This window comes from Rhipicephalus sanguineus, chromosome 10 (genome assembly GCF_013339695.2).
Source record: "Rhipicephalus sanguineus isolate Rsan-2018 chromosome 10, BIME_Rsan_1.4, whole genome shotgun sequence".
Classification (NCBI taxonomy): Eukaryota; Metazoa; Arthropoda; class Arachnida; order Ixodida; family Ixodidae; genus Rhipicephalus; species Rhipicephalus sanguineus.
Window position 1 is genome coordinate 85377870 of NC_051185.1, and position 20737 is coordinate 85398606.

Below are 20737 nucleotides of genomic sequence, written 5' to 3' on the forward strand. Positions count from 1 at the left end.
CCGTGCACAAATGTTCTTTTCCTTGCGTAGCGGTTGAAGGCGATGTGCACGGAGCCAGATTACGCTATTGCGTTCTAATCTTGAAGGCGAAGCTCTAGCTTCCTCCAAGTTTTCAAATTGCTAGTTGAGTTCCTACTCTCCTCTGGTAATTGTACCTCTTTAGGCGGTGTGCTACTGAAAAAAATTACTTGACATGTCAACCTGCAAACATCAAGGCATGCTACTGCCTTGTTTAGTTGCGGGGCCTGTACGGATTAATGAAAACCGGGTTTTTAAAAGTGGCAATTCGACAGCATTTTATTTCATTCAGAAGGAACAAAGGGATACCAACGGAACAGGGGGATACCAACAGAACAAAGGGATACCAACAAAGATAGAGATAAAAAAAACTTTATGAAAACCAAAAGCCTGGCGTTTCGGTTCCCACGGGGACCCTTCTTCGGAGGTGACTGAGGACACCAAACAGCAGTGGTCAAACAGCCTTCTTTTCTTCAGACCCTGGAGCCACGCATGTTCTCCATGTTGTGCCGACGTGTGTTCAGGTACACGCTCGGCAGCGCACCTGTAGACCGGTGGACGCCTGCGGGTGTCACCTGGACGTGCCACGATTCCGCAAAAAGCCGCTTGTAGTGGTTGGCCTCGAAGTCGATGACACGAGAGTTGGCAAATCCGATGAGGTTGTCGTTCACCTCTATGCTCAGCGAGTGCACTCCTGTCAGTCGAACTTGCGGACATCGTTTTTATGCTGCCGCAGCCTCTCGGGGAAGTTCTTTCTTTCCACAACGTGCGAAGAGTACGAACTTGATCCCGCGCTTTCTATTTGGGTGGCCTGTATTTCCGGCGCGGAAAGAAGCGACCGCTCGTGTAAACTTTATTATATGCCAATTCCCCGATTTGACAGGACGCCCATGGAGCGCTTTACCGGTATTTTGACCGTAGGTAATGTATACCCGTACGCAATTGGGAGGCGGCTGGTCAGTGTCCTTTAGAAGGGGGTTGGCGGTGAAGGGCCTGGCGGCGTGCAACCTTTTCAAGGGTTTTTGAGTAGCCATTCTTTAGAAGATCGCATTTCATCTTCAGTGGTGCGATCTTGTACGCGTTTCAAGATAACCACGGAGGCGTGGCATTACATCCAGCCGCACGTGACCGCGCATGCCGCACGCGAATGGCCCATTTGAACCGCGACAGACGTCACGGCTCTGCATTGACCAATCGCGTGCGGTCACGTGCGGCTGGTTGTCATGCCACGCCTCCGTGTTTATTTTGTAACGCGTACAAGATCGCACCACTGATCTTCATTCTTTCTCTTCAGCTCGCGGGACGGACTCCCCGCCTGGGCGGCCGCATTTTCTATGGAGGCGAAAATGCTTGAGGCCCGTGTGCTTATATTTAGGTGCACGTTAAATAACCCCAGGTGGTCGAAATTTCCGGAGTCCTCCACTGCGGCGTCTCTCATACTCATATCGTAGTTTTGGGACGTGAAACCCCGACAATTATGTCATTCTTTCTCTTAGCCTCCAAAGAACACCGAAAGCCTACACACACCGGTCGCTACCTCGACGCTAGCTCCGACCACCCTTTCGCTCAGTTGGTGCCAGTGTATATACTGAGGATGCCACCCGCATAGGTGGCGGAACGTCTACATAATTTTGTTATATTTTTGTTGCGTTAAGTCGGAGTAACTATTTTAGAATCATAAAGAAGCCTGGTTTTTACTTCTACTCTTTACCTTGATTGTTGTATTCCTGTTTCATTCATTAAGCAGGTTTCCACTAAACATTCGGCCGCATTGGTTAAATATCGTTGATTATATACTGTGATTGGGATTATATACTCGCAGTAACTCTCACCTACCAATCTCCGGCCCAGTGTCTGCGCAACAAGCAGTTTGACTCGAGGGAGAAAGATAGAAGTAAGCCTGCTTAGTTAACGTGGTTGGGGGCCCCTCTTCCAGGGCTCCATTGTCTATTGCGGCTCTGCGGGCTAGCTCAGTTTTCCAATTGACTTTTCAAGTCCAGGAAGTGTAGTGACGGCGGCTGCTGCACGCTGCGCGCACTAATATGTTGTGTCGGGGTGAAGCCGCGCCACGGATATTGGTCGCGGTGTTCGGAAAAGCATGTGAGATGTACGTACACTCTAAAAGAAAAGTGTATGCCTTGCTGTTCGGTGAGTCGTGACTTCCACGTAGATCACTCTTTAAAGATACACGTTAGCTCTCTTGTGCGTGCCGCGACTCTCCAAGGAGAGCGTGGTCTCTTAAAGGCCGCTTCACATGGCGTTAAAACGAGCGATTTTACGGCTGCGAATTTGTTCGCAGCGAAAAAACGGCCCGTGGCTCTCCCCGCTGCGGTCAGCGGCAAGCGACGAGCATGTTGTGAATTTTTCCGCCTGTTCGCAGTACACTCTAAGAAAAAAAAGAGTATGCGTGACTCTTTTCGGAGAGTTCTGACTTGCCACGTATAGGACTCTCTTTAAATAGTCACGGTGACTCTCTTGGTGGGTCAGGGTCGGCTCGCTCTAGGAGAGTCTCCCGACCCTCTAGGAAGAGTTGAAAGACTCTCATCCGAAGGATCACGTTACCACTTATAGGGAGTCAGACGACTCTTGCCGATAGCACTCCTACGGGGGTCAAAAGACCCACACCGAAGCGTCAAGCGACTCCACAAGTATTTTAAGCTACTCATTGGACCCTTGCTCTACTTTTGCGCGACTTCTGTTGAAAATAGTGGAATATTCATTTTAAGCAAGTCCAATAATGCTTGCCGTTCTGTCCAGCGTCTGCAAAAAAATAATAGTTCAGTTTTAGCATTATTTTAATAATACTCGTCAAAACAACACATATTTTCCAGCGAAGTTATATAGAAAGCGCGTAAAGATGGTCTTTTATTTCCAATTAAGAAGTTTGGGTATTCCTCATTTACATGCTTCTATGAGTATAGCCAACTAAAATGTGTGACTGGTTTACATAGTGCCATACAGTGCAAAATAAACTGCAGAAATAGGCATCATGTTTCAATCTTTATTCCTTATGATTAAGAATAAATGAAAAAGTGTTGACGGCTGGTGGCATCAGATTTGTGGCTTGCTAGGTTGGTTGTCGCTCCTGTTCAGCGAGAAAACCACGAAAAACGGTATCTGAAAAGCAGAACGTGATATTATGATGAGAAAATGAAATTGCAGTAAAGGTTTGCGAAACTTACAAAATAAGTGGTTCACATAGACACAATGAAGGCTCACAACAAAACAACAAATGCAAACACGTAAGTAAGAAACCAAGTTTTTTGCCGTTATCGTGCAAAATACAACTTGCAAATAGTACCTTTTCTAACACGTCACTTAGCGACAAACTTGCAGCACAAGATGATGTGAGCCTGGATGGATGGATGGATGGATGGATGGATGGATGGAAATAACTTTATTTATACGTCCTGTACAGGGTGTTGCCACCTGCCTGGCTAATCCCACGTCGGGACTGGGAGGTCAAGCCTCCCAGCCCTGTCATGGGCGTACTGGACAGCCAGGACTTGGGGAATATGGTCGTGAGACTTTATCATCCCTGTAAACCGTTCCCGGGAAATGCCAGGGCCAAGCGACCCACACTCCCAGAGCATATGCTCAAGTGTGCATACTTCTTTCTTGCATGCCTTGCAAACAGCATCCATATCTTTTATATCGTACCACGCTTTTGCCTGTGCTGGTGAGTAATAAGACTGTGTCTGTAATTGTCTAAGTGTTACCGCTCGTGCTCCGTTTAGTCTACTGTGAGGGGGTGGAAACTCTCTCCTCCCCAAATAGTAATGTTTAGTAATTTCATTATATGTCGTGGGCGTATCCCGTTGTTGATTTTCGAATCCAGCAGAATCAAAGCCATATGTAAAAGCGGCCCGGTCCGTAAGTTCGCGGGCAACGCTGTTGACCGATTCATTTGGATTCATGGGAATGTCATCGAGTGATCCAAGGTGCGCTGGGAACCAATAGATGTAATGTGTATCAATGGCCTTTTTACTATTAATAATTCGAACTGCTTGTGGTGCGATCTTGCCCCTGCTGAAGGCTCTGATGGCTGGTTTTGAATCACTGTATATCTCGGTGTATCGATCATCCGTCAGGGCCAACGCGATGGCAACCTGTTCAGCGATTTCCGGTTTGGAAGTGTAAACCGTGGCGCAGTTGGTACACCTGCCCTGGTGGTCTACTGATGTGAGCCTCTTAAACAACAAACGAAATTGGTTTAGGCTCCTTTGCGTGGGTGCCACTCACCTCTTTTCCTACGTCCTCTTGTCCAACCAAAAGAGATGTAGGACCGACTGCCTCGATGACAGGGCGAACGCCGCTGTTGATTTTCCCATCACGAGCGGTGAGGCGCCAGACCAGAGCGGCACATTCGTTTCCGAGTGTGGCTGTCAACTGGAGTGAAGAGGCGGGAGAAGTGATCCGGGATTCTGGGAATAACCAAAACACACACATTATTTGTATTTAAAACAACCCTTTGTTCAACACACCGTTATTGTACGCACATCTGCCACGAGTGTTTAATTCGAATTTCGCAACGAAAAGAAATTTTCACGTAAAAGGCAGCGGGAACCTCGTATCGCAATACGCACTGGCTATACACGAATGAAAGCACTTCTTTTCTGAGAAATCGCTTCAAAATTTGGTTTCAGAATAAACACGGTTTTGCGCCGGCTTACCCCGACACCCAAGCACATCCTCCGACAGTCAGGGGCACGGCGTGAGCGGTTACTGACCGCATGTTTTACAAACGTAACCCATACTCAGGTAAACACATGCGAGCACGAGGGCCCGAACGACACCCAGCGCGTGCGGACGCCGTCTACGTCGAGATCAGACATGTCATATGCTAGAATTAGCACACATAACTCCCACAATCACGTACACTCACTTGATTCTGTTATAGTGTCATCGCAGATGTTGGCAAACCATGAAAACAGCAAACAGTAACGAATGAAAAAAGTGCACGGCGGCGGCCGCAACAACGGGCACCGTCGAAAGTCTCTGGCTTTTTCGCCTTACCGGCGAGGCGTGTCCAACTTGAATGACTACCGCGTACGTTATGGAAGCCACCGTACTATATCTGCACCTCAAACTACCGTCTTTAAGCCAACAAGAACCATTACATATAGTGCGTCTGAGCGTTCTGTACACAGGCTTTTTTTCTTCACGTTCCCTCGCGTGGAAGCACGCTGCACACTCAAGGTCGATGGAAATGTTATTATAAAGTAGACTAAAGTGCATCTCAAAACGACATCTTGCACCTTCAGTAGTGCAGACACGACGTGCGATCAGCAAGAAATGACCCTCGATTATTGTTTGCATCGCTCACTTTATGGGAGCTTGTACAGCAACGCGCATAACGGTGGCAACTCGTTAAATGACACCTTTAGTTGGGCATCCGCAACAGCCCCGCGGACATAGGCTGCTGTTGGAAATGGCTGGCAGATAACATCCGCAGAGCTGCTGCAGACGCCCAGCTAAAGCTGTGTAATTAGTGCCTACGAAAGCAGTACACTCACCGTTAACTGGCGCCCGTTGTCCGTATCCACAGCTCCATGAATATTCCGCCCTCCAAGCGTCACCTCGTGCACGGAGCCGGCGTCAACACCACCGTAGACGCGCATGAACATGAAACTGATGAAACTTCAAGACACGCAACCCGCGCTATCAACGCAATCACGCAACGCATTCCAATAGACGAGGAGACTGAGACTGACTGACAGACGACTGAGAGAAAAGGCGAAAGCGGCGGCGCGCCACCCCGGCGCCAACCGCGTCTCCGTCGGCGAGGAACGCGCCACAATGGCGCCAAAGGGCAAGCGCGCGATATGTATGGCGTATTCGCAATGCCCATAGACTGTCGCGCCGCCAAGCGGAATTCAGGAGCGTCCTCTCGAGGAGGGTTAGTAGATGATAAAATGGCAGCTCTACGCAGTCGCTCCCTTGTTCGGCTGTGCTAACCTCAGTGTTAACGCATTGGCAAGGAAGGAACAGTACGACTTTGCGTGTTCCCTGCATCAGTGAACAAACCGGGCCCTCCGTGACATGAGAAATCTGATTCGTTCTTACGAGACGCGAAGTTTTCGTGAAAATACGTGGCAACTCGCGCTTTCAATGCTAGCCCACAGCGTACGCATACTATCAGCTTCGCAAGGCTTTCTGTAGCCACGTAGGTTAGTTAAATGTTATCATCTGACATATTCAGTTGAATCTCACCCTGTTTTACTTGCATATAGCATTGGTCAGTGTTTCTTGTAGAGCATGAATCCCATAACACTGCACGCGGGAGGTCGCGCGGGCTCGCGATGTGCTCTTGTAAAACTCAGCGATCTCAAGTTCTCGATACATTAAAATAGGGACTCTATCCTTTGCAAGCAAAGCGCTGTTACTAATCGTGCGAGCGACGTTTCAGTCATTCGAGGACGCGTCTGCTCCCCCCACGCCTTTCGTGGAGCGAACGCTTTCAACACCGTCCTTCGCCAGTGTGTTGGTTTCATAGCCAGCGCTGCGCCATAGAATAAAGAACCAGTTTAGAGAAGGGAAACTGTAGCCTTGACAACGGTACGAAAGATAAGCAGCGGTAGCGCATGGAACTACCGAAGGCACCCAAGAGATGGCGCTGCGTAAACAGGAAGCGGAAATAAATAATGGGGGAAAAATAAGGTCATTCTGCCTTAAGAGGCAGAGAGATGGACCGTGAATTTATATTTTTTGGTATAATAACATAGATTTAATCAATGTAGATAAGGTATTAGGCCAACATGAAACAAGGAAGCTTTTTTTTTTTTTTTTTTTTTTTTTTTCTTCGAGCCTGGTGGCAGACATGTCACCGCCCCGTTTTAAAGGGACGCTCATAGCATCCATCCATCCATCCGGAAAACAAAATTTATTGTTTATTTAGGTAGAAAAAAGCAAATGGCTGCCTTTTTTATTCCGTACCTGGTGCGTATGCGCATACGCGGGTGCCTCGGCTGGTTTTTTATTCTATCCTTTTTAAACAGAAGTGGACGAAAGAGGCCGGGACTCGTGTAAGGCTACGGAGGTCTCGTTATCTTTCGCCCGCTTGTTTTGAGCGCGTCGATGCGCCGAGCAGCATGCCAAAGCGCCCTTCGGAACGCAGTACCTGTGCGTACGAAGGTTACATGGAACCGAAAGGCATACATTGGCAACTGACACCAGTAAGAACAATTCACGAGTGAGTAGAAGGAACGATAATCTTTATTGACAGTCAGCAAGCAGTAAAAGGTCCTTGTTGAGACATCGTGAGCTCGTAAACGACTAGCCTTCGCGGTACTTCAAAGAGACAAAACAATTAGATGACGTTTGTTGCCCGTTTCCACCGTCAGCTAGCGCTCACAATAACCAACTTGTATTGTAGGACAGGCGTAAAGCATCAGCATTTTTTTTGCTACAGCTTTTAGTACTTGCTTTCAACGAGTACGCCTGAAGACCCCCGGGTTTATTGTTATTACAACGTATTGCGGTCAGGCTGAGAATACCAAGCAGGTTCACGCAAAGAAATCACATTATAGTGGATGCCTACAGAATGGCAGAAAAGATGAGCATTTTAACACGTGATACCGATGAAACAACCCATAAATGGGATATATGCAAGGCCTCAAAGAAGTGCAGAAATACAGAGAAGGGAGAAACGATTTTCTATCCTGGTCATTCTCTTATTGTGACATCGCCACTGGAAAGTAGACTTCATCAACAGTCTGGCCAAGTCGTGCTCATGCCATCGCATAATTCACTCGTTCATTTGAGCCCACCAGACTTGCAAGTACAAGTGAAATAGCAGCTTTGTCCACACGTGTTAGCATACAACTCAAAAGCAAGAACAGTGAAGTGTGATATGCTAACGAGGTCACAAAGCAGAAAGAAAAACGCTGAGCTTGAAAGTACGTGTACCTGCCATCGTCGAGGAACCTGTGGAAACTGACGCCTTCGCTGGTATCGCAGCTCCTGCGGCACCATACAGTAGCACACCGACTGCCCACCATAATTGCAACATGATTACATCGGTGAATTAAAAAACTTTCATGCGTATTTTAGACAACATTAACGATAGAATTCGCAAGAAAACGGGGAGCAACAAACCAGCTGCCAACCATCGGACGATAACTGCGCATATTCTGCGCGTTATCTGCGGCACCCGAGACGCAGCGGCGCACTTTTTGCGCTTCGTCACTGGTCACAGCGACGGTTCGCTTGCTCGCTACCGCGCGCTGGCCGTCAGCGGTGAGCGACAAGGCAGAGATGTTTTCAATCACTGAACAACAAATTTACTCATCATTCAAACATTACTTTCAGTTACACAAGAAAAAGCACTTTTATGCGGCAATGATAGCTGTATTTCTCTTAAATATTGCTTTTATTACGGCGCCTCTGGCGGATTTTTTGGCGTTGCCGAGGGCAGATTTGAACGGAGCCACTATGGTTTGTTTGTTAGCTGCGACGGGGTCGATTTTTTCGCCCCCCTTCGGCGATGGCAGGAACTTGAGACTTTCCGAGGCCTGGCTGCGCCGTTTGTTTTTGTACGTTTGTTGATAGGTGGCAGCACACTGCAAGCGATTTGCTCGTTGACCGATCCGAGAGCATAATGTTGATAATGTTCTTCGCGCCCAGACGTCTCTCCAATTGTAAACGTGGTGACGCGGAGTTGTCGCAGTCGTTCGGCGGAGGAATTTCTTCGGATTGCTTTCAGCAGTGATGTTGAAAGAAACCATCTTGACGACGAGGATTTTTCACTGGACATTGAAGACTGTGAAAGCACCGAGAGTGACAGCTGTGACAGCGACGATGAACAATCAGCTGAACTCACGAGGAGCGAGCGAGTTGCACTTCACGTCCCCTCGTGCGTTAATGTTCTTTCACGCTCGTAAGTCACTTTGATTGTATTTAACGTATAATATCCTTGAGCGAGATCAGAATAAAAGCATAGTTCCTCTTGTGCATTGCATGTATCACAATTATTGTGGATATTATGGAGCGCCGCATGCCACCAACACGCCCGAGCTCGACCAGCGAAGCGAAATGGTTAGAGCGATGGAACGTGAAGTCACGGCCACAATCCACGCCTTTCGGCTAACTTCTTCGACGTTGCGAAAAGCATAAGTGTGCATTCTTTTCGATATTCATGTTTGGATCGGGCTGATCGAATCTGCAACATGCGAGTGAAGTGAATTGCACAGGGCTAGAGTCTCAGCATGGCTGTGACACAAGCGCTACTGAATGGGATGTTAAATGCTCGTGTTCCGTTGAAGACGTAACTCCGCGTTCCCGACTGCACAAGTAGTGACGACGGCGTATTATGTTTGCAAACCATAACCACGTTAAACGTGCGTTCCCGTGCTGCAGCGATGACACGCTACTCGCTGGCGGCCTACTACTGCGGCAAATCCGTCAGGCAGGCTCGGTACGTACTACCTGGGAGTGCCGTTCAGCTCATACGTCAATTCTAGTTCATGCAGTTTTATGTAGCCCGCACAGGATTTCGCAAAGCATCGTTATGCACGGTAACGGAGCTGAAATATAACCTTTCACACCGCAGCAAATAATTAGGTGGGGGGGGTACTTTGCACTTTCCATGGTTTGGGAAAGTATTTTAGTCTCATATCCAATTCAGCGCGGCTCATGACTTCATCCGGTGAAAGTGGCACGGGCCGTACGTCCGCACGTCCTATCTGTTCCTATGCTAACAAACGGGTTGACCCTCCTCCTGGCGCCATCTTGAAAAGCACGGCGCGCCACCTATAGTTCGTGGGCATTGCGAATACGGCGGCTCTTTCATGACGGAAGCCAATCGAAACACGCTTCAGGAGCGTCCAGTGACTCCTTCCAAAATGATAACTCTTTTTCTCTGCCTGTACCTTCCAAAAGGGGTCACATGGACGCCCGAAAAGAGTCACGGTTCCATGACCCTCTTTTGACTCTTTTTTTTTTCTTAGAGTGTAGCGCAGCGTTTTTAAATGCGAAGCATTTCTTAGCGAACTTCTGCGACTTTGAGCGTATCTGTCTATCTATCTATCTATCTATCTAGCCGCCTACGACTTTGTGCTCTCCTGGTCGCTTGGTTAATCGAATGTACACCAAAATTGGTATGGTGTAACATGACCGTATGACGAACATAAATGACAAGTCATAACATGAAAATCATGACATGTATGTCATGTACAGCATGACTTACGTGCCACGCTCATGGTGCGCTGGCGGCCGTTTCGCTAGCTTGATATACACCAAAATTGGTATGTTGCGACGTGACTATGTGACGAACATAAATGACACGAGTTAACATGAAAATCATGACACGCATGTCATGTACAGCATGACTTACGTGCCACGCTCATGGCGCGTTGGCGGCCGTTTCGCTAGCTTGATATACACCAAAATTGGTATCTTGCTACGTGACTGTATGACGAACATAAATGACACGAGTTAACATGAAAATCATGACACGCATGTCATGTACAGCATGACTTACGTGCCACGCTCATGGTGCGCTGGTGGCCGTTCCGCTAGCTTGATCTACCCCGAAATAGGTATTGCGTGACGTGACTGTGTAACGAACATCAATAACACGAGTTAACATGAAAATCATGACACGCATGTCATGTACAGCATGACTTACGTGCCACGCTCATGGCGCGTTGGCGGCCGTTTCGCTAGCTTGATATACACCAAAATTGGTATCTTGCGACGTGACTGTGTAACGAACATATATAACACGAGTTAACATGAAAACCATGACACGCATTTTCCTCAGTGACATACAAGACGATGTATGCAGCTCTTTGCTGGCTGCTTCGCATTACATCGATTCCCACAATGCGTGGGATCTGCCGTCTTTTTTTTCCTCGGGACCCGTTTAAATTGCCCCGAACTGACTGAGCCGAAACATTTCGCCAGCGAGTTTGCTTTAGTCAAGGCCTCTGTTACGTATTCTGAAATCAATTTAGATCGGAAAGTGTTTTTAAAAGACAAAACACGCGTGCGGATCGCTCCCGTTGATAAGTTCAAAATATCATAACGCGCAGAGTGTTACAGTATGTTGGAGGAGCTCTGCAGTGTCTGCCACAAAGAACTGCCGCAAGCAACCTTGCGTGCCGCGGCAGTCACGGAGCGAAAATCACAGACCATTCGCAGCCCATGTGAAACGAAACCACCGTTAGAGGCGGTTGCTAAGTTAGCGAACCGACCGAATGAAACGATTGTCTTCGCCACATCTGAAACATGAGAGTTTACGGGTTTGCTTATGGTCAGTTACGTACGTGGCAAGTCAGAAGTCGCAAGAAAGTCTGAAGCCAATTGACTGTCTCACTCACAAACTATGTATACGTTTTTTGTCTTTTTCTTATTCAGTGTGTTAAAAAGGAGAGGTTGGTGCCCAGGTATGGCTCCGGCTGCTCCTGCTCTCTTACAAAATAGATTGCATCATGAAGTTTTTAATATCAATAAAGTAATGCGAAATTCGCGCACGAAAATGTCCATTCGCAGAAGCAATGCTCACGCGTCAACAACAATGTTCACACACAAGAAATGGCCGCGCTTTACGGACGAGTTCATCTTACAGTTCTTCGCAGAATGTCATCACACAACTGTCACTGGGAACGTCCCCGCACTTTGAACACAGCTTTCATGAACTACGCGTTTCTTACTGTAGTAACTGTGTGTGCCATCGCGAGCTCGAATGTACTGCGCCAGCTTGCTCTTTTCTTCGACAGATCTCTGCCTCGAACGACGTTAACCCGTCACCCATACTGAGAGCCTCCGTGCAAAGCCCATGTCTGAAATCGCTGTCTGTCAACGAATGCATCATCGAATTGGCTGACATCCACTATATGGTCCGAGCCCTCAGTCGGCCTGCGCCAATCAGGCCCCCCGAAGGGGGCAAGAAACCACGATCGGAATCACCGATAGACGGCCTGCAGAAGCTCGCCTTCTTCCACTGCCTGTGCAACGATCCTGTATTGGACAAGGTCTATGCCAGCCTTATCGGAGGTAAGAGTTTAGCGCTTAATCGTGCCACGCAGTTGAAAACAATACTGAGCGAATGCGCATTTAACGCCGACAGATCACAAAAAAGCTGCAGGGTACTCATCGAATGACTTCATTACAAAAATTTATTGCCTCGCACTTCAACTGCCAAAAATATTTTTTTCATGCGTCAAGGGGGGGCACATGGCGGCATTGTGCCAGAGGTGGTACAAGTTTGTACAGCGTGTGAAGTGGCACTCCCATGGACATGGCTCAAAGCGAGCGTAAAGGGCCGTTCGTATAATAAAAAAAAAACTCGCTTCAAGGTTAAGCGATCAAAATAGCAGTGGTTTCGCTAAGAATATTGCCCTGAAAAGCTAACAAATGATCGTTAAGCCAGTCTTTCTTCTTGGAGAAAATATTTCTATTTCTTGCATACCTACAATAGAAATGTAGTATGTAATATTCGAAAGGTGACAGCATTGATAGATGCGCGAGGTTTCACTCTATAGCGAAAGCGCCAGTGCTCACATTCGATTGACAACATTTAAGGTGACTCTCTTTCGCTATGTTCTACCACCAGGAAAGTTTGACGAGCTCAGCGTCGCCCTTCGCTGCCCACAAGCGAATGTACTTGGCTACCCTTTCTCACGCTCTGTCGTTGTCCTTGTGCAGGCGTACTACGCCATCTCACCTTCACCGCCTGCAATCTGACAGATGCGTTCGCGTCAGGTGCCGTGTTCCAACTGCGCAAGGACAGACGCCTGAGACACCTATACGTCCAGCACAATAGCCTGTCCACCGCAGGGTACCGCATCTTGCTAAAGGTCCTAAGGGTGAGCCACCGTATCGGATTCGCTAACTCCAAAACAGTATGCCCAATTCGCTGCTTTGACGGCAAAGCGATTCACTGAGATGTACAGGGGCAAGCCCGCAACCAAGTCGCCAGCAAATGTGGAAACACCGTCCGACAATGAAACTGGCGCTGTGGTCCCATGCTTTTGTTAGTTGATAATTATCTGCAATCTCATCCTCGTGTACATACGTTTGTACACATATGTGAAGATACGGTTAGGACTCGCGATAGTGTAGCTAATGTATACTCACACGAGACTTCTTCGTTAGGGCAAGTACCTTCGTCTCAACGTTGACTCCGGCGACATTCCCTTTTGGACGATTTCTCGTAACTTCAAGGCTGCCTTTTTCTTAACTTGTGTATGCATATTGTACACGCAGCGGTAACGTCGGAATGAGTTTGCCTTTGGAGCGAAACTCGATCGGGGCTTCCTTGGGGGACACAACGTTGCGATCCAAGCAAGGCAGAAGATGGAGGCCTAAACAGATGAATTAAGTCCTTCAACTGGGAGTGTCTCTCGAGCCAGCGTTTCAACAAGTGGTCCTGTCTTCTTCAAGGCAGCTGCCTTGAGCAAGACCACTTTTTCTTGAGTTTGCCTGTATACTATTTCCGTTTCACCCTTTTTTGACGCATTAGGCTTATCGTGAAACACATGGCAAATAACAAGTGCTTCATCGAATCATGCTTTTACGTTACTCAGTTCACGAGAGACGCGTAATATGGCGTCCATATGTCGAAATGGAAAGCAGCTCTAACGAGTTGTCATTGAACCTTTTGTGAACAGTAAAACTGGAAATAGCTATCGTATTGGCGCTATTGATTCACCTGAGTGTGCTTCTGCAACCAAGTGATACCCACATAGGCGTGCGCAGGGGGGGGGGGGCGCCAAGGGGGCGAGAAGGGGGGGCGCAAAGTCAGCCCTATACATTGTAGGGGGGGCGGGGCGAGAAGAGGGGCGCAAAGGCAGTCGCATACATTGACATATTAGGGAGGGGGGCGCTGCGACGAACCTTCGCCCCCCCTGAAGGGGAACCCTGCGCACGCTTATGGATACCCACCCTCATTCCATGCTTGGAGGAGACTCAATGAGATGACCAACAGTACCTATATGCTCATTCCTGTTCGCGATTCCTGTAGTTAAAATACATATTAACGCGACAGGGTTAAAGAGCTCGTTTTGCAGAAATTTTGCTGTCTTTGCTGGTAGGCCCAAAATCTGCGTTCACCGCGAGTGAACACTTGACAGGTGCAAACGTATAAAGAATATTCTCTATTCGAGCGAGAAACAAACCGAGGCCTTCCGCATGGCAAGCACATGTACTATCAGAACGTTTCGGGGGAAAACCCTACACGAATTTCATGTGTCGAGAGGAGTCTCCTTAACGCATGTAACACTGCATAGCAAAGTGTACATTCGCACCAGACATCGCGTCCGATACATTGCGCAACGAGTGGCTTGTTTAAAGGTGCACCCATTAAAAAGCTTTCGGACATATTTAATCAAAAGCAACAACTTCAACAAAGTGTGCAGCGGTGTAGGCGCCCGTTCGCAAAAGGAAGTATCGTGGCGTAGTGGCCACTTCGCAACTGCACTTGCAGTAAGTAATCTAGGATAGTTCGAAGTGGACAATGTTACGCGCACAGACGTTTCTGCCACTGCGCCACGGTTGATGCGATCACCGAAAAGCGAAGCCAGGCTAGCGATTAACAAGGCGATGCAGACGGGGCGATATTACGCTGTAGCATTCGACTCTTGCGGCTGGAGCTCAAGCTCCCGGAAAGTTTTCTCTCTATGCAGCATTCTCCGGCCGGTTGTTGACCTTTTAGGACTCTGTTGCCGAGGTCTTCATTACTTTGAAAAATGGAGGTGAAATGTTGAATGGAGGATAACGCTGGAGCGAACAATATGACAGGAGGACTTCTCTTCGTACGAGCTGCAACTTGCCGCCATGATTTCAAGTCGTCTTGTCGCTGCCGTCAGCGTTTTGACATTACCTCTTAATCATCTTATCATTTCCAGCATACACCTCGACCTGAACTTCAGTCTTGTGTCGCTTATCTAATGTCTTACCAACTGGTCGCGCGTTTAATTAAGGTTCAGTGTCAACGAGTACAAAGAACCTGGTTGAAGTTTGGGCAGTTAGCCTGTTTGGCTAGTTGCCGGTTCAGTGGAGCCCATGATTATGAAAATAGGTTTAGCAGCAGATGTGCCGCTAATAGGTCTACAGAGAGGTGCATAAACAACAAAAGTGTAAGTTCTTTGCATTTTGTTGTCAATGAAAAAAAAAATGTTGCTAACTAAAATGTGGTACAGTCGGAACCCTCAATAACTATATCGGCGGGGAAGCGGTTTTACAGCGAAAGCTGTTATGAGATCATTTCACCGGCCGTTTTTGGTGCCGTAGTTGTCCGCCGCCGCCGCCGGTGTCCGTAACCAGTATCGCTCGAAATAAGAAAAAAAGCTAAATAAGAAAAAAATTCCAGGATGGAACGAGGTTCGAACCTGGGCCCTCTGCGTGGGAGCCCAATATTCAACCTCTGAGCCATGCCGGTGCTTGAAACTGCTATGCAAAAAGGTCCTATACAGGCTTCATGTCGGGAAGGAACCACATTAGCATATGCAATATAGCGTGGTAAAAGAGTAGAATAAGCACCAAGCGTCGCACAACGCGAATTTTGTAACCAGGCGTCACACAATGCGAATTGCGCAACGAGTAGGTTGTTGAATGCTTCCAACCCATTACAAAGAGCTCTGCCATAATTCTTCATCGTCATCACGCACAGCATCAACAAAGTGCGCGTAATGCCTTACATGCGTTTAGCAGGTACCACGGCTGTCTGTAGAATGACGAAAAATGGCACAGTGCCTACTGCCCTACTTCTCAAAAATTACATTGATTTATAGCGTAGTGGGTTCCTTGTAAGTGCACTTCTGTTGGTTGCCAAGGAAGCCCATAAGGCTCCCATGATCCATTTCCTCAGGGTCTCAATAAAGTCAATTCTCTCTCTCTCTACGTTTCTCCGGTTAAAGTGTGTTATAAAGCGTGGTGGGACAGTTAAATAACGACCGGGCGTCACACAATATGCATTACGTAACTAATGGGTCGTTTAAAGCTTCCAACCCATTACAAAGGGCGCAACCATAATTATTCATTGTCATCAACCGCCGCGTCAACAAACTGCACATAATCGCTTACATATGGTACCTCGCTTCTCCGCAGAACAACGAATAATGTCGTGCTGGGTGCTTCCCAACTTCCCAAAAATTGCGCTTTGTGACGTAGTGGGTACGTTGCTAATGTACCTGTATTAGTAGCCCCAAGAGAGTTTACAACGGGCTCTAGAAATGCCGCTCTTCCAGCTTTCGCTGTGACTGTGCTGCGCTTTCCGCGCAGGCCTGGCGTTTTTTTTTTGTTGTCGTGAGAATTTTGTTGTCGCGAAAACTGAAAAATCCGCACCAATTACTTCCCACAACCGATCTTTTTTTTTATATAAGTCGGCGATCTTGTTCAGTTTCCCGTTGCTTTGAAGAAGCCTGACGGCTCGAGCCTCGCAGCAAGCTTTGCATTATCTTCAAAATTGGCTAGCGCTAAATCGACAAGGTCTAGGAAGGAACACAGATGTACAGGACAGGCGCTACTCCCAACTAAGCATCTGTGTTCCTTCGTGGTCCTTGTCGATTTCGCGCTAGCCACTTTTGAAGATTATGAACCAACTAGCCCAGCAACGTATGCTATTAAGCTTTGCATAGTTTCGTCATTGTCGTGGGCTCCGAGGAAAGAGCGAATGATGTGAAAAACATCAAGAATTTCGCGCGAGCTTATTTGCCTTTCTTGAGTTTTGTTGCTTTCTATCATCATCATCAACTAACCGAATATAAGCAGCAATAGTCGCACCAATGCTTGTTGATGGAAACGTATGTGCCCGACCTGTCGAATGAGCGGCGCTACAATTTTCAAACTTCTGGATTTACAATTAGCTTATGGGTTGAAAAATACGTCGTGGATCACTACCTGAAACTTTCGTTATTGGGGGAGTGCTGCTTAAAGGGGCCCTGCAACACCTTTCTTAGTTATATTGGAATAGTCTCATTATTGACGTATGACTCTTCACGAGTCATATGCCGCAAAAATTTTTCGAAACCGGCAAGTCTAAGTGGTGTTACCAAATTATAGAGATCACGTTCCGCAGCTTTCTCTCTCAACTCAACGCAGCGAGCGCGCGGAAAGCTGCGCGCGTATGCGCGCGGCGTGAAGGAAGGAAGGAAGGAAGGGAGGGAGGGAGGGAGGGAGGGAGGGCGGAGGTGCGAGGAGGCGACGTCAGCGCCGGCGGCATTTTTTTCATTTTTTTCTCTCTGGCGTCTCGGCGCAACCACGTGGTCTGTGGCGCCACTTCCGGTCGGCTCGCGCGGTCGTCGTCGAGCGGCGGAGCCCATGGCACCGTGTATCGCGCGTGCTTGAAAACTGCGAGTCGGTTTGGTAATGTTGGGTGTGCACCTCGAACTGCCGTAGTGTTTTCATCGCTCTGCCAACCATGGACGCAAACTTGCGTGCGCGTTTGGAACGAATGACAGCTGAGATAGGTTTCGACCCACACTCCGATACACCGCCTCTTCGCACTGCTCGCGCTTGAATCGTATTCAACACGGCAAAGCTGCGTGCATCCTTCTCCCAGTGGCGGTACTTCGATGCTGTTTGCTCTTCGAATGCGGGCGCACAGCGAGTGCGGGCTGACAGCAAAGAACTACAGACTAGAAGAAAGGATCGTGGGGCATCGGGCCGGCGCGGATCCATCCCCCGGCTGTCTGCAGCTACCGTCAAAATGCGAATCTGCTTGGTTGCTGTGTCGCAGTTTCTCGGGAACCTGAGACTACGGGGAGGATACGCCGAGGTACGGCTCGATGACATACTGAACAGACAGCGAACGGGACTCTCGCCATACAGCGAGCACAGGTATCCTAAGCTAGCCGGCGCCAGCATTGTTAGAAATGCTGCACCGCTGCCTCGGTCGGTCGTGAGAACGTGCCGACGATGCAGTTTCCAGCTGACGAGGCAACACTCGAACGGCTGCCACTCTCAACGGGAACCGGCGATGGTCAAAAGCACAAATATTCACGATTTCGGCGCTGCACATGGCGAAGAAAACGCAACCACGCAACTACGAGCAGACGAGCTGTCGGTGAGACCGAAAGTGCTAATATTAATGTTTGTTCGGTGTTTTAAGGGTATAACACAATATAAACATACATATTATCTACTTATTGAACTCAAAATTAACAACTAAGGTAATAATGAGCGTGTTATCGTGATTAAAACATCAGCCAATGGTGGAACTGCCGACAATCGCGTCATATATTGCGGACTAGTACATCATTTGTCGAGAGAAGAGGGAGCGATTTTCAGCTGACTTTGAGAATTTATTGTAAATTCCAGGCCGCTCGCTTCGCTATAATATTTGGCTCGCGTGTTCTCGGGAGCCTCGACTACCGATTGGCAGCGCTTTTTGACCCTGCTCAAAAAGTGTTGCAGGGCCCCTTTAGAATATGTCCGCCGCGGTGGTATAGCGGTTACGGTGCTCGGCTGCTGACCCGAAAGTCGCGGGTTCGATCCCGGCCGCGGCGGTCGCATTTCGATGGAGGCGAAATGTTAGAGGCCCGTGTACTTAGATTTAGGTGCACGTTAAAGAACACCAGATCGTCGAAATTTCCGGAGTCCTCCACTACGGCGTCTCTCATAATCATATCGTGGTTTTGGGACGTAAAACCCCAGATATTATTATTATTATGCTTAAAATATCTTCGGTGTCGAGAGGTGTCAAATGCATGGAATTCTGTGGACGTTCATTGGGGACGCCATATATATTGGTTGCCGTTCTTGAGGCCTTTCGTTATTGAGGGGTTCCAGCGTACCATAAAATGAAGCTCCAAATACTATACACGAATACAGTAAGCACAGTACAAGGACAATATAGCTCTACTAAGAACAACAAATCATGATGATCATGTCTTTTTCATCTTCAATCTGTATTAGACTTGATCAAAGGGGCCGGCAGATTAAAGGTGCCGGATGTTGCTACGAGATTACAGTATATTAAACGGACGCGTATGCGGCCCCTTGCAAGCAAGGCTATTTTGAGACAGCACTGCCCAGCATCACTTTAACTTGTTAGTATTGTTCCGCGTTGTGCGTTTTTATTCATTGCACAATCTTCACATCTATCGTGGTTTAACGGTTATGTATAGTTCACGCATTTTCAGTGCACAGTATTTTAGGTCATTTTCCAACCATCTGTAATTTACGCAAGGTCATTTAATGTGTCAAGCGGGAACTTTAGGAGTACTTACGGGGAGTACACTTGGGTAAAGCGCGCTTTACCAATACTAAAGGTCGCAAGCGGAGTGTCACTTGCGGATGACTACTCCGCTCGGAATGCGTTCCGCGCATACACTTTCCTGTGTCTCGGCGGCATGCGCCCCGGCCGGTCTTAACGTGCAACGCTTGTGCGAAAGACAGCTGCATTTTTCGGTGCAAGAAAATAACTTTCCTTTCTCTTTATTTGTAATTCAACGTAATTTTTTTCTCTTATTTGTATATTTTTTTCATCTAAATCTTCAAAAAACGCGCTCGCAGTCTGTCGCCATTTCATCTATGCGCAAGTGGGCTCTGTAATTCCGTTTAGCACAGCGTACTATAAAGGGTCTCTTAGGGTTTCGAAGCGTACTTCCTCTTAGTGCACAAAACTTGCCCGCTTGAAGCGGGTAGAACAGATCATCGCTGGCCGAATATACTGTCTTAACCTGCTCTTTGACCACAGCAGGCCCTTGCGCGATAAAACATTACAAATCAATATCGACGCCAGAAACACTGACAGTGGTATAGCTGCTACAAGGGCAGGTATAGAATTTCTTAATAGGACTGGACAGTAGACCGTACCGACAGTTTCCAGGTTATTGTAAATACGCATCACTTCTTACCGTCCCCACCATCGCCATGTATTACTATTTTTCTGTTTCCCTTTTACTCAGTGCAGAGTAGCAGGCTAGAGCGTACTGTGATACCAGAACTGATTAACACGCCAACAGGAAATATCAAGTTCCTGGTCTGATGGAAACCAGGATCGTTAATATTTAAGAGAAAACTCCACGTGTATTCAACATCCTCACATGGCTTAGTGTGATGCCCTGTTGTCAGCTATTGTAACGTATTGCGGAGAGCTCTCTGAAAGTTTCGCGCTGTTCATGTTTCCGCAGAGAAACACGACTGTGGAAGAACTGAGCATCAATATAACGAACCAGCCCGATGTCTCCAGCCTTTTCGAAGTCATCCAGCTACGCAATCTCGACACCCGTGTGATATTTGGCTGGATTAACCCGAGTGGCACTGCCTTCGCAGAGGGACACAATTTGTGCAAGCTCGCCTCTGCTTCCCTCGATCTTGACAATCGCAGCATCGAGGACGCCACGATCCTACTCGACACCCTCGTATCGTACCGACAAATCAACGCTCTCACCATGGTGTGCACACATGTCGCGGACCAAGAAGTGATTGACAAGATGATCGACTCTCTTGGCAAGACCAAATACCTCAGGTACGTGCACTCTGTCGTTTCGCTGCGATAAGGCATCTGCCAAAAAAGATTGTTTTCTTTGAAGCTCCAAGTGTCCGAATGGTGCGCACATCGTCGAGTAAGACTTCTGAAGTTGACAGATGTTCGGGAGCCCTTAAAACACGTCCTTTGTGAGTGTTTCCTGCATTACTCGGAGCAATAGATTCTGCAGACAGCCATACATCTGCAACCGGGCTTATGCTTGGAACTGCGGCTTCCACACGACTCATGGCAAAACACCGCCTGTGCGATACGCAGCACCAGAGCGCATCTGGACTTTTTAAG

At 47.9% G+C, this 20737-nt stretch overlaps 1 protein-coding gene across 1 annotated transcript in view; it reads left to right on the forward strand.

Moving 5' to 3' along the window:
* LOC119372202 (uncharacterized) overlaps positions 1-20737 on the forward strand; it is a 49445-nt gene that overhangs the window by 21767 nt on the left and 6941 nt on the right. The window contains exons 7-9 of the mRNA XM_037642679.2: positions 11739-12015; positions 12667-12827; positions 20097-20434. Of these exons, the coding sequence (XP_037498607.1) occupies positions 11739-12015; positions 12667-12827; positions 20097-20434 (776 nt within the window). The remainder of the gene's footprint in view (positions 1-11738; positions 12016-12666; positions 12828-20096; positions 20435-20737) is intronic.